General features: G+C 42.5%; 4 protein-coding genes across 4 annotated transcripts; 2 read left to right on the top strand and 2 right to left on the bottom strand.

Moving 5' to 3' along the window:
• Positions 1 to 1,579: 1,579 nt before the first annotated feature.
• On the top strand, positions 1,580 to 4,036 carry EAE98_001991 (uncharacterized protein; the record flags this gene model as incomplete). The annotated part of the gene is made up of 1 exon (XM_038949610.1): positions 1,580 to 4,036. The coding sequence occupies one exon, from the start codon at positions 1,580 to 1,582 to the stop codon at positions 4,034 to 4,036; it is 2,457 nt and encodes an 818-aa protein (XP_038814595.1).
• Positions 4,037 to 5,975: 1,939 nt separating this feature from the next.
• Positions 5,976 to 7,611, bottom strand: EAE98_001990 (uncharacterized protein). The gene is made up of 3 exons (XM_038949609.1): positions 7,170 to 7,611; positions 6,907 to 7,064; positions 5,976 to 6,844 (listed from the first exon to the last, which is right to left on the bottom strand). The coding sequence occupies exons 1-3, from the start codon at positions 7,331 to 7,333 to the stop codon at positions 6,204 to 6,206; spliced, it is 963 nt and encodes a 320-aa protein (XP_038814594.1). The 5' UTR covers positions 7,334 to 7,611; the 3' UTR covers positions 5,976 to 6,203.
• Positions 7,612 to 7,825: 214 nt separating this feature from the next.
• On the top strand, positions 7,826 to 9,828 carry EAE98_001989 (uncharacterized protein; the record flags this gene model as incomplete). The annotated part of the gene is made up of 5 exons (XM_038949608.1): positions 7,826 to 7,938; positions 7,992 to 8,032; positions 8,214 to 9,244; positions 9,297 to 9,493; positions 9,546 to 9,828. 5 exons carry the CDS (start codon positions 7,826 to 7,828, stop codon positions 9,826 to 9,828), a joined length of 1,665 nt encoding a protein of 554 aa, XP_038814593.1.
• Positions 9,829 to 11,721: 1,893 nt separating this feature from the next.
• EAE98_001988 (uncharacterized protein) lies at positions 11,722 to 13,434 on the bottom strand (the record flags this gene model as incomplete). The annotated part of the gene is made up of 1 exon (XM_038949607.1): positions 11,722 to 13,434. One exon carries the CDS (start codon positions 13,432 to 13,434, stop codon positions 11,722 to 11,724), a length of 1,713 nt encoding a protein of 570 aa, XP_038814592.1.
• Positions 13,435 to 13,756: the final 322 nt, after the last annotated feature.

Genomic DNA, 13,756 nt, shown 5'->3' with positions numbered 1-13,756 from the left:
CTTCCCATCTCGAGGATAAGAAAATAAATCGATTACTCTCATCTCGAGCTTGGAACGATTCTATTCCTACAGTTTCTCAGCTTCCCCTTCAGGCACCCCAGACGAGATACCAGCCCTATTTGAGATACCCCACGGAAATCAACAAACACACTCTGTTCCTTTCACCTGTTCTTGATCAGATCAATTAATTCTTATCTCTCTGCCATTTGTCCATCTGTCTATCTATTCTTCCTATCCACGAGTAATTTGGGAGCGCAAGGGAAGTTTCTACAATTTCTTGAAACGATATTCCACAGGTATTTCTGTACTCACTCACTCACTCATCCACCCACCTGCTCAACTTGATTCGATCAATAAAAGAAGATATACTTTGCAAAGGATATATATATATATATATATCTGCAATTTACATTATCTTCAAAGTTACACACTTTACAACGCCCATCTCATCTCATCTCATCAAATCAAATCAAATCAATCCAATCTCGAATTTATCCTTCATTCATCCTCGACGGCTTTCGTGCAGACGGAAGGCTTGGCTTGGGTACACCCGCCTTTATTGCAAAGTACCCTCCTCTCTTATAATAGTTGCAGGCAATAGAGAGAGAAAACTCACGCACACATACATATACACACATACATACATACATACACACACATACACACATACACACACACACACATACACATACATACATATAGTAAGGGATCTTTTTTACTTGGGCTTTGGCTTTGTATTACTTTATTATTTTATTGGCTCACATTTACCCGCCCTGTCTATTTTTAACCCCCCTGCATTTCACTTTCTTACCCTTATTCGCTGAGAACGGTGCGCTGACTTATTAGTTTTCAAACCTACCTACCTTTACTATACCTAGTAGCATTCTAGTGCTCAGCAACCCTGTCCACTACCACCACCACCACCACCAACATTGTCGAGACATCCTCGTTTCTCGAAACTCTCAATCCTTCAATCTTGTTTCCCCCCCCAAAAAAGGTTCAATTTGGAAAGTTTGACATTTTTCCAACAATAACATTATATCCTGTTATAATCGGTCGTTCATAATTTGACCCGGTCATACATTGAAACCTACCTGTCCTATTATTCTTTCAGGTACACACACACGCACATACACGCAACTTCGAATAATAATAACTGCGGCGTCTCGCGTGCAATACCCAGGTAAGGCGAAAGATTAGGTTTCCCCTCGAGGCAATTATTACTTTGTTCTCAAACTCATCTCTTACGACCCTTCGCTGTATGCATTCCAATCACTTTGCCTGAACCATCACTTCTTGCGCCATTTCATATTCAATCGCAAAATAAAAGATCAAGGCGCATTCGACGTTGGTTATTGTTGTCGACCCTTTCCTGGAAGTTTGTCATTCAATTGGGAACCCGTTTCAAGGGCTTCATAACTTCAAGTGAGTGAGTGAATTCCATAACCTTCTTTTTGTTTAATTCTTTTAAGCTGGCTTCCTTTTCTCATTGTTGCCTTCATTGGTTCTAGTCTCATTATTACACAAACAACAAAAGAATCTCGTTTGTATTTATTATTGTGCTCTTTGACAAGCGATGATGGCTGGTCCAACAAGCATTGCAATTGCTAACAATGCAACTTTGAAAAGGTCTTTTACGGCGATTGCACCTTCACCACCCTCGCCCGACTTGAGTGGACTATCTAAAACATATTGGGGTATACAATTAGTCCGGAGCACACACGAATCATTGGCGCAGGCTCCAGTAGTCAAACGTCGCAATCTTTCTGAGAGACGGAAGATGCCATCAGCAGCTGGTCCCCGAATGTACGAGAATCATATACCTTCATTTATGTCAGTGTATGGTATGGATTCGAACATAATGGATGGTTCATCGTTAGACGGCACTCACACCAAACTATCGGCTAGTCCGTATAACAATCAACAATTACATCAACCCTCAGAAGTCAAGACCGATAGCAACTTACTTCAGATACATTCCCATCAACATCGGGAAAGTACTTCAACACAAGCATCCGATTCGACGGACTCTTCACCCACCACGACAGTATCTACGGTAGATTCATCTTCACTTTCAGATCCATCACCAAGTTCTTCACCTGAATCGCCAATCACACTCGTCCCATTATCTTCATTCACTGGGTCTTCGTTTGGTCTAGATTCTTTTCAAAATTTAAAGATGGGCGAAGTAGATGCCAGGCCGCCGCCAATAACTATTGAACGACCTATGACTTCACCTTCGCCAAGGAAGAAGAATCCCAAAAGTCTGGCTCTCAATCTTCGACCAAGCATTGATGAATTCACCTCGGAACCGGCTTCCCCTTCGTTTATCAAACCGCCACCACTGAAGGCTAGGAAAAAGCCAAGTATATTAAGTTTAAATACTGGAACCGCCAACCTCACTTTGGAGCCTATGGGACAAGGAACATCGTCAATGTTGCAACGAAGAGGTCTGAAACATTCTGTCTCGTCGCCGCAAATGCTTTCAATGACAACACCAGGCTTTGGTCCTAGTGGTGGAATGACATTGGGTGACCCTTCTAGAGGATTTGGAGGTTCGAGATTAAAAGAATCTGGTGCCCCGAGAGATACATTCACCATTAATGAAGATGATGCACCCTCACCAACAGGAGTTCAGATGGCAACTCGAGCACCAGGGATGTCTATTGGCGGGGATTCATTTGACAGGCCACCCACTGGCGAGGATTGCAAGTCTCCCTCATATCCCGACGGTCCAATCCTCATGCATGAACCAACCATTCATCTATACTCAGAGCCTAAGATGGAGGAAGCTGCAGAATTTGATGTTGTGATCAATGTCGCGAGGGAAGTTAAAAATCCATTCGAGGCAAAATTGGAGGAAATGGAGAAGGAGAAAGAAGAGAAGCAGAAGAGAGTTAGCTATATGACTGCCGCGTCCAGGCACAACTCTGTGGATCCATATGCCGAGATACCCGGTACAGCTGGAACCATTTCCTCTTTTCAAACTGCTTACGAGACTCAACCGGCTGGTTCCGAATCGAGTTCTGCGGAGTCATCTCCATCTACACCACGACCCAACACCTCGGAAATGAAGATTCCCGAGTATATCCATATTCCTTGGGACCATAACACAGATGTGCAAGATGAATTGTGGGATTTGTGCCAAACTATAGAATCAAGAGCCAAGGAGGGCAAAAGGGTTCTGGTGCATTGCCAGCAAGGTGCTAGCCGATCGGCAACCTTAATCATTGCATATGGAATGTACATCAACCAAGATTTATCAGCAAACGAAGCGTACAACTTGGCACAATCGAAGTCACGCTGGGTCAATCCTAACATGTCTCTTCTCTTCTCTTTGAACGACTTCAAAAAGGTTATCGAGAGAAAGAAGTTGGAGAAACAGGCAGCTCAAAATAAAGACACAGTCATCAGGAATAAAAGTCTGACTCGACACAGACAATCGCTCTCTGCTAATGATCTCGACACCGCATCTTCCCCGGGCCGTAACAGAGCAAACTCGTCTCATGTTTCGCCGCCTAGAGATCCGGTTGTCAGAGAGCCTTTGGCCACGAAGATCGCCTCAATCAAGGAGTCCGAGATCAAAGAAGAGACAAATTCTATTTGTAATTCGGCAATTGATCGTCTGGGCCGTTTTGACTTCGGATTCGGTGACATTCCACGCATCGAACCTTTCACCAAATTCGAAGATAGTCCCAGAGTCGATCGATTACCATCACAAGAAGACAAATGGCAGCTTGATACGATGTCTCCTCGACCACAGGATGATGACATGCAATCTGATATAATGTCGCCGCGTATAACTGAGATGACCCGCAATCCCCTCGAACACGCTTTCTCACGTGGTATTCCACAAGAATCGTCCTCTAGTGGAACACCCAGCCTCTTTTCTCCACGTGGATTCGATTTTCAGCGAACAACATTCTTCCCTCCAACTGTTGCAATTCATCCAAATCTCCCTCCCGCACAAGATCCTAGGAGTCCACCTATAACAGGAGAAGCTACTATTACACGATCTATCGACGATTTTCTTTGAGCATTTGCAGAGCACATAGAATCCACCCTACTAAAGAATATCACCATAATGTCTTTGACCGATGTTTTATCTATACCAAATTTCGCAAGCATTATAAGCACACATTTAGTTGTATGCCAAATTTTGGATTATCATTCGGCGTTTCTTATTTTTCTTTCATTTCTCATTTCTCAAATTTATAAGCAATACGCCGGGTTCTTTTTATTCATGATGGACGAAGATGGAAGGGCGTTTGCATAAGTTCGTGGCGTTGGATACGTAGGCAGGTCATCGTTACCGCCTCGCTGTAAGATTTTAATGAATTGTCCCTTTGTTCTCAAAGGGCGTTGGGGGATGGTATGGAAGAGATGGAGTGGAAGGATAGGGTACTCACTTAGTTGAGACTTGGAACCATGAAGGAAATATGATGAGGCGAATAAATCAAGGGGGGAAACCTTCCTTTTGTATCAATTGCCTGACGCAGTGGGGTGGATGGCTACGAATAAAATTATATACCCAAGAGAGATATTTACTGGCTATACATTCTTTACTTTTATTGTGTGATTATATTGTGCATTATTGTTTATTCTATTGGCGGTTCTTTTGAGTATAAACACTATTAGTCTAAGCTTGCACAATGTCCCCTCTGTCATATGTATAAATACAGAATGTAGCTGGGATTTGGATATAAGTGAATCTACTTTGTAAGATTAATGAGAGAGCGTTAAGGGTTAATGGTTGCAGACTCTTGTATAGAAATTAAAAGATTTTGAATTAGAATGATGTGATGTGATGAGAGTGTTTATATAGATGTGTGTAATGAGGATGAAGGTGGAGGTGGAGATGGAGATGGAAATAGAGATGGAGATGGAAATAGAGATGGAGATTGAGTTTTTGATATGGTATGGTATAATATAGTGTGTATAGAAAGAAATGTAATAAAATGAATAATAACGAGATGTATATTTATATTTATATTTATATTTGTGTTTGTATTTGTAGTTTTATTTAGTTATAGTTGTAGATTGTTTTTAGTTTTAGGGAGACAGAGGATCGGAGGAGAGAGGAGGAGGAGATGGAGATGGAAATGGAGATAGAGATGGGAGATAGGCGATGGGCGATAGGAGATGGGCGATGGGAGATGGGAGATGGGCGATGGGAGATGGGAGATGGGCGCTGGGAGAAGATGTGTTTGTATTTTTATGATGTGTTTGTTGGTGTTAAGTTAGTATTAATGTTAGGGATTGAGATGAGTGAGAGTGAGATTGAGATTGAGATTGATGGAATGGGATTGGATATAATGGATTGGGATATGATGGGATGGGATGGGATTGGATATGATGGGATATAATAGAATGGGATATGATGGAATGGGATATGATGGAATGGGATATGATGGAATGGGATGGATGGGATGGGATTGGATATGATGGGATGTAATATGATGGATGTATTATGATAGTGTGGATTGTAATATAATGAGATATGATATAATGGGATACGATATAATGTGATATAATAGAATGGGATATGATATAATATGATAATATAATATAATGTGATATAATAGAATATAATGAGATATAATAGGATATAATATAATGGGATATAATATAATGAGATGTAGTATAAATCTCCTGCGGCCCCTGGGCTAATATCCCTAATGAATCGGCTGGGACTAGCTTTTGTATTCAAGGAGCTGAGTTAATACCTACTTGTTTGTTTATTGATTGAAGGATTGACGGATTGGAGGGTGGAAGAGTAGAAGAATCTGAGTGATATTCTTGATGGCTGGATTTTGATTTTATTTTGATCATTTCGTTAGCTTTTGGATGCGAAGTTGCGGTTGCGGGTAGGAGGGAGAGATTGCATGTAAGTAAGTGGTGATGCTGATGAGAGAGGTGAGGGAGTGCAGTGAAAACAAATAACATAGGAAGGAAGGAAGTGGTGGGCAAGGTAAGAAAGGGGAAGAGAATAGACAAGAAGAAACATGAAAAGAAGAGCAAGTGAAAACGAATTGAGATTTCGAAACTTATATTCTATCCGAATAAGTTTGTACTAGGTAGGTAGTATCCCACAACATAACATGACATATAATCCAAATCTATCCTAGGAAATTCGTTAAGTTGGTTGTCCCAGTGTTCCATTCCATTACAATCCATGATTCGACAGCATACTTAACCATTCTTTAAATGCCAGAAACGACACTATACTGATCATTCGCATTCGAACCCGAGTCCTCCTGCTGAGGTTGGGGCTCCTCCACACTCCTGCTCTCCTCTCCCTGCTGAGCTACAATACCTGCTTCCCTCGATCTTTCAATCGCCTTCAAGAACATAAAAACTTCTTTTGCGCAGGCTTCTTTAGCTCTATTCCTGCCGTAGATGTTTGTGAGTTTTCCTACAGGGCCGTCGATTCGGGGATCAGATCCGAAATCTGCATAGATTTCGTAAAATGAGGTGCCTTCTGACATGCGCGTGAGTCTGTAGGCGGGAGGGTTGAAACCAAGGGCGATGCAGAGTCCGGGGACGAGACTGGGATAGGGTGTTGGAGAGGTGCTTCTCTCGCGAGCATCTGGAATTGGTGTTGCAATTGGTGTCTTGGAAAATTTGACGTCGCCAGTAGAAGGCATGAGGTTCTGTGATATAAGCCAATCGACGGCGAGTTTGGAGATGAATTTTTTGGCATTTTTTTTGTTGCTGAAGGATGCTAAGGTGGTGATGGGCTCGGTCTTTTGTTTGATGGTGACGGAACAGCGGAATCGCTGTTCGGAGACCTGATGCTCTGTATACTCTGGTAGTGGGTTGATGGCTTTGGCTTGATGGTACTCTGGAAATTGTTAGTATCGATGTATAGATGAAGAAGTCTCGTGATCGTGAAAGAGGACTTACCCAGTAGTTTTCCGACCCAGTTTATGCTGCCCATTTCTTGCAACGCTTGCTCTTCAAGTAGGATACCACTGACATCTGGCACATTCCTAGGTATGCTGGCGGCTGGTAAGCCAGTACGAGATCTTGTGGGTTGTGCGTTGAGATTATCTTGGTCAATCCTAAAAGCCTCGTCATTAAAAACTCACAAATAACATCATACAACAGCACCAAAAGATTGCGGTGATGATGTTATGAGACTTGACTGTATCCAATCCAGAACTTACCGAGCTTGCAATTCATCCTGCTCTTTTTCAAAATCACTCAGACTCTGAAATCGGGCTCCAGAGCCTGCCATTCCCACGACGCTTGCTTGAGTACCCGCTAGATTATTTATACGAGCTTGGATGTTGGGAAAGGAGCCGTATACGTTTGTGAAAGAACTCAACATTGAAAAGGAGCTTTGTACCTATCTTAGAAACAGAAGTTGATGGTTTGTGATGAACTTTTTGGGGGAGTGGGCGAGGCTGGAGGTAGAAGGTTGGAGAAGGACAATATTTGGGATTCGATGCATCTACAAGGGTGTGTGACTTCAGGCGGGGTTATGAGAAACCCATATCCAATGATTTAGACTTGGATGGATGGAATGTATATTGACTGGTTGTAGAAGATGATGAGTGTAACATTATCATATTGTATCAAGCACAGCCCAAGGCTTTCATTGAAAGGATTCGACGATGAGTATCGTCTGAAGATGTCAATGGGGAGATTGCCTACTTAGGTATTTACAACACAACCCCTTTATCCCGAACTTAAGCCGAGATAGCCATGGCCCATCTGAATCAGTACTACCAACAATCACCAAGACATGAGATCCTTCAGAACAACAACCTCACATCAACGATAATTATTTTAATTGGTATCTGCATCGTATTGATTGAAGATGGATCTCCAAACTATCATGAGCTCCTTTACTGCTCAGGACAAAGTTCAAGAAGTTAGACCATCTTCAAGTGGAAGTTGGGCGTGTAAGGCGGTGGACGAATTCGATGCTTTGTGAATAAATCTTAGCCCTTATACTACAAGGAAATATACTGACAGTTGATTAGATCAATAGAATATAAGCCCAAGCCAATTGAAAAGTATCCAGGTTAGCTATCCATCCATTCATGGGCTTATCTAGAGCTTCCCCAGAGGAAGGGGGTGTGATCCTCATGGGACAGCTGCCAAGTCTGATGATTGGTTCAACACGAATAATTCAACAATTCGACTCTAATCATGACTTTCCTATTATGAATAAACCCAAGACCTGTACTGACAAGTCACATTAGCAAAACTTCATGCACGGAATGTCAGAAAGCATCTTGATGTCGGTGAAGGTCTCATCTATCTTCCCGGTCTTCCAAGTTTCAATTATGAAGACTCTGATATGCCACCTGCTTTCCGACAACGTCGTTACTTCTATTATATTACGGGAGTAAATCTCCCTGATTGTATCGTCACTTATAACATCCATCGCGATCAACTATGGCTTTGGATTCCACCACCAAATTCCGGCTCATCCGTCATTTATAATGGAGCTCGTCCAACAATCAAAGAGATAATGGCCAAGTATGATTTTGACCATGTCGAAACATTGACTCATCTTGATTCATATCTCACTTGGTATGCACATACCGAACCTGGAAAGATTCATATTTTACATGATTATCAAGCGCCAAAAAATATCGAATTTAAGATTACTCGCAAAAATGGATGTCATTCTATCATCAGCGAATCTCCATTCGATAGCTCCAGGTTGGAGGAGGCTATGAATACAGCTAGAGCTATTAAGACTCCGTATGAGCTTAGGATGATCCGGAAGGCAAGTGCCATCACAGCACAAGGACATATCAATGTTCTCCGTGGTCTTCGTCATTTGTCTAATGAGGCAGAAATTGAAGCCATTTTTACAGCAACATGTATTGCCAAACAGGCGAAAACTCAAGCATATGGAGTAATTGCTGGTTCTGGAGAAAATGCAAGTACTCTTCACTATATGGCCAACAATGAACCTCTAAAAGACAGACAACTTCTGTGTTTTGATGCGGGATGTGAATGGGATTGCTACGCATCTGATGTGACTCGAACAGTTCCAATCTCTGGAGAGTATACTGAGGAAGCTCAAGCTATTTATGACATTGTGGCTAAGATGCAAGATGAGTGTATCGAATTGCTTAAGCCAGGTGCTAATTATCGAGATATTCATATCCATGCTCACAAAGTTGCGCTCAAAGGTCTCATGGATTTGGGACTTGTGGAAGGTGGAACATTTGATGAACTTTTTATGGCCGGTGTTTCGGTAGCATTTTTCCCTCATGGTGTAAGCACTTATTTACTCCATTCATAATATCCCAATCTGACTGATCATTTAGTTGGGTCATTACGTTGGTCTGGAAGTTCATGATGTCGGACCTGGTGGAAGTCGCATCACAAATCGTCTGTATGGTTTCAGCAAAAGACCCGCCGATTGGACTGATGCCTACTTCCAAATCCTTTCCAACACTGGAGTCACTTCAGATGGTGGATCGATCCTTGAAAAGGATATGGTAGTCACAGTTGAACCTGGAATGTAAGTTTATCCAAGACTGCTTGATTTTCTTCTCTGACGATGCATCTCCAAGCTATTTCTCCCGTTACGCCCTTGAAGAAGTTTACCTCAAATCTCCCAAATATGCAAAATACATCAACAAAGATCTCCTACAGAAATACTATCCAGTTGGAGGTGTACGCATCGAAGACGATCTTTTGATAACAGAAGATGGATACGAGAATTTGACTACCGCTCCAAAAGGTGAAGAAGCATTGAAAATCATAAACGAAAGAAAAGAACAGGAAGAGGAAGAGAGACAAGCGAACAAGAAAGCTACAGAGTTTAGAAAGCAAAAGAAAACTTGGTTTTGGTAGATATTGAGTGGTTGGAGAATAGTAGAGGTGTAGAGGTGTAGAGGTGTAGAGGTGTAGAGGTGTAGAGGTGTAGAGGTGTAGAGGTGTAGAGGTGTAGAGGTGTAGAGGTGTAGAGGTGTAGAGGTGTAGAGGTGTAGAGGTGTAGAGGTGTAGAGGTGTAGAGGTGTAGAGGTGTAGAGGTGTAGAGGTGTAGAGGTGTAGAGGTGTAGAGGTGTATATTAGGCGTTGCGTTACACATTTTTCCTTCATCTTGGGCCTCTGAAGGATGCTAGGGACTTTTCTTCTCCTTTCATTGAATATTGTTTTATGGATACTTAGCTTGGATACGACTCAATTCAACCTGTGGTCTGTCGATCAAATACAACTTTTACTTTGGAATATGCCAATGGAGTATTGAATGTGTATATTTGTATGCTTTCTGTGGTTTTTACTTGAGATTTGTTGAAAGTCATTTCATTTATACAATGTCTGCAAAAAAGAAGGTAAGTGACCTTGTTAGTAGATATAAACTACATTTCCACACTCGAGCTACGGAAAGATGATAGTCTGAACTATAGCTCAACATATACCATTCACTACTTGACTTGACAATCGATCACGACTCACTTGTTTGACTTGCAACAAGCATGTAGCGAACCTACAAGAGATCCTGATCGTTCAACGTACCACCCAGAATTCAGCTCATCATATACATAGTTTACTCAATTCTCTTAATCTATCCAATCCGCCCCCCCTTTCACATCCATCCCAACCACCAAAACAAACTCACAGGATGCACAGAAAAAATGCCAAATATGCAAAAAGAACTCATCTCAATCATCTATCTATTCAGCCCAACCCTCTTTGTCCAGAGATACACACTCTCTCCTTGTTCCTCTTTCTCCCCCCCCTCCTCTCTCTATTTCATTATTCTACACCCCACAGCTCTTTATATTCATATCCATCCCCCTTTATCCCTTTGTCCCTTTGTCTACCCAAACAAGAAGAACAATATCTTTGTTCCCATTTCCTATATCAATCTCGTTTCCCTCCCCTTCTATCATCTATTTCATTTCCATTTCCATTTCCAAGTATCAAGTCAAGTATCGAGTTTCAAGTATCAAGTATCGAGTATCAAGTATCACCTCAACATCGCACCTATACACAGTTTTCAAATAATTCAATCATCGTTTTATATATAACATAACACACCATTGGAAAATCGAAAATCGAAACTCAAGACTTAAAACTCAAAACTCAAAACTCAAAATTCGATATACTCAACCAAGCACCCCCCTTCCACCCCCAACTTTCCCCCTTACTATTCACTAACTTCCCCCCCCCCCCATCTTCCAACCAAAACCCCCACCCAAAAGATGTGCACCTACACCACAGTCCACTACGCCTGCTCGCATACCTCACACGGCTATCCGCAACCCTGCTGGATGGCCACTAAATCCGCTTCTCTCCCGCTTCCACTTTCCCTTTCTGTTTCCCTTCCGATTTCCTGTCTGAAGAGTATTCAGACGGAGGAGATGCTGCCGGAATGGTGTTCTGGGTGCAAGGCTAAGGCTGCGATGGCTGCGGAGAGAGTGAGGGTTTTGTGTGCGGCGAGGGAGTAGATGAGGTAGGTAGATGGATAGGGTGAGATGAGTAGGTAGGTTGGTTATTATAGTTGATTCACTGGGTATGTGATGGAATGTTTAGGATAAGATAGGACGGTAAGGTAATGGCAGGTAAGTTCAGGTAATAATATATGACATTTTGATTTTTTAAACCCTAAAGTTTCCAGCGATATGAATTAAGTTTTTTAGTACCAATAAATTATTGTAAATCTGTGAAATTAAAAACATGAATCAAAGTGGTGTATATGAATACTCAATCAAGTACATATAGGTACCTAAAGCATCCCTCTTATCTTAATTTCAACTTCCCCTCATGTTCCTGCCAAAAATTTCTACACAATCTGTGTCCCCAATGCTCAATCCACCATTCTCCAAAACTATCCTCAACTTTGACATCTACTTTCAAAACTCTTTCTTCTCTCTTCAATCCACATATCACGCACGCTTTCGGTGCCGTTAGCCCCCCTTCCTGACTCTTTACATGCATCGAATCTCCAATTTCTGGGATCGCCAAATGTTTCGATACATCTTTAAGACTTGTATTAGCTACAGCTACAGCTGATCTAAGTCTCCCTAATTGTTCTTTCCATACACGGATTGTTTCTTCTGCTTCACGGTCTTCACGTGCGACTTCTGCTTTATCGACACCGGTCAATTTCATGCCGCCTTTTCCGCCAGCAGGCCCAATGCTCATACCCTGTGAGAGATGAGTATCACGTTTCCAGCGTAATTTGCGACCAGCGATGATATGGGCTGCAACAGTGGCAATAAGAAGGTAGGCGCGAAGAAAATTGATGGTGGAAGGATCGGATATGATGCGATTCTTGAGAGAGAATGGTTGGTTTGCTACGGCTTTGAAGAGAGATGATTGGGGAAGGTCGAAGAGCTGGGGGAAAAGCATCAAGAGAATCGAGGGAGGGGGGATGTTGGTGGGAGGTGGAAGATTGGGTTCCACTGGGGTGGGCTCGGCGACTTTATCGACGGCATTCCAGGCCCAAGCATCGGCTGCTATACCAGATGTTGAATTTGAGCTAGGTATTGCTGGAGATTCGGCTGGAAGATCAGAAAAGTCACCCCAATCATCGTCTATGTCTTCAACAATAGATGGTATGGCAGGCGAATCAACGTAGGGTGCTGCTTTGGGAGGTTTCTCGTCATATGATGGCCAAGCTGTCAAAGGAGAAGCTGATTTGGGTTTATCTTCGATCTTCATTTTGGCGACTTGTTTGATTGGTTGGGTAGCAAGGCCCACCTTGGGAAACGGATTCCGCTGCTGAAAAGAGGGTGATTTGGGTGCTTGTGGGTATGGTAATGGGGTTTTGAGAGTCGGCGACGTGGTGTTAAGGTTAGGAGGCTTTTTTAATGGTTGTTCCTTAATACTCATTGAGCCAAAAAAGTCATCGAGAGGTTCTGAAGGTGGAGGTAGTTGTGATGCAGGAGGAGTGACGCTCTCAAAATCCCCAAAATCATCATCTTCACCCTCTTCCTCGTCGGCGTCAAAAAGAATTTCCCCGCCTGACGAACCCTTAGATGGTGGCAATGTTGGTCGAGGATAGGAATAGCTCATATGGGTGTTCGAGGTAGACGAAGGCTCTGGCATTTCATGAACATTATTGTCAAAAAGATCAAGGGTTGATCTGCGCACTATTCCCGGGTTTGGCGGAGCATTATCATTTTTGAATATATTGACCCCTTGATAATTAGATTTTGGTGCAGTAATAGTTGGGTTCGGGGGAGTAGCAGTTATGCCAAACGAACCCCATAGATCGTCTTGAGGAGCTCCACTTTGTGCTGGAGTCATTGGACTCGTGAAGCTACTCAGATCCCCCCAAATGTCATCATTTTGCTTTATAGTTTGCGCCGGAGCCTGGTTTGCATGCGCCTGGCCTGACCGGCTACTAGAGGTGGCACCATCAAAAAACGAAAAACTCTGGCTAGGTTTTGGTTGAGTATCTTGAGGTGATTTGTAAAATGTATCGAACTCGAGAAGATCGGAAGACATGGCTGTTGATGGGACAATTGATTGGAATGGGACAATTGCTCGTAAATTGTGAGCTGCTATTGCTTCATCGGCTTCATGAGTATCAGTATTTCCAAAGATGTATGGGTTGGTACAGCTCGTCTGCTCAAAATTTGTATATCGAGGATCGATAGATATTGATGTCGAGGTATGATCGAATCCGCAATTCTTGTGACAACTGATCCGGGCCAGAACGAGACATTGGAGATTTTATATCTCTTTATCCACACAAACTCCACATGGATGAAAAGCAGGACTTACTATATTTAAAGTCTATTCTTATGTGAGCTTCATCTCAAAGTAT

Source organism: Botrytis deweyae, assembly GCF_014898535.1.
Source record: "Botrytis deweyae strain B1 chromosome Unknown BDEW_003, whole genome shotgun sequence".
Classification (NCBI taxonomy): domain Eukaryota; kingdom Fungi; phylum Ascomycota; class Leotiomycetes; order Helotiales; family Sclerotiniaceae; genus Botrytis; species Botrytis deweyae.
Note: the sequence above shows the minus strand (reverse complement) of the source record. Positions and strands in the feature narration are given on the sequence as shown.

Coding starts and splice junctions, on each gene's coding strand:
- EAE98_001990 (XM_038949609.1), bottom strand. CDS start 7,333: ATGTTGAGTTCTTTCACAAACGTATACGGCTCCTTTCCCAACATCCAA. Junction 7,065..7,169: donor CAGGATGAATTGCAAGCTCG/GTAAGTTCTGGA, acceptor CGAGGCTTTTAG/GATTGACCAAGATAATCTCA. Junction 6,845..6,906: donor CTGGGTCGGAAAACTACTGG/GTAAGTCCTCTT, acceptor AACAATTTCCAG/AGTACCATCAAGCCAAAGCC.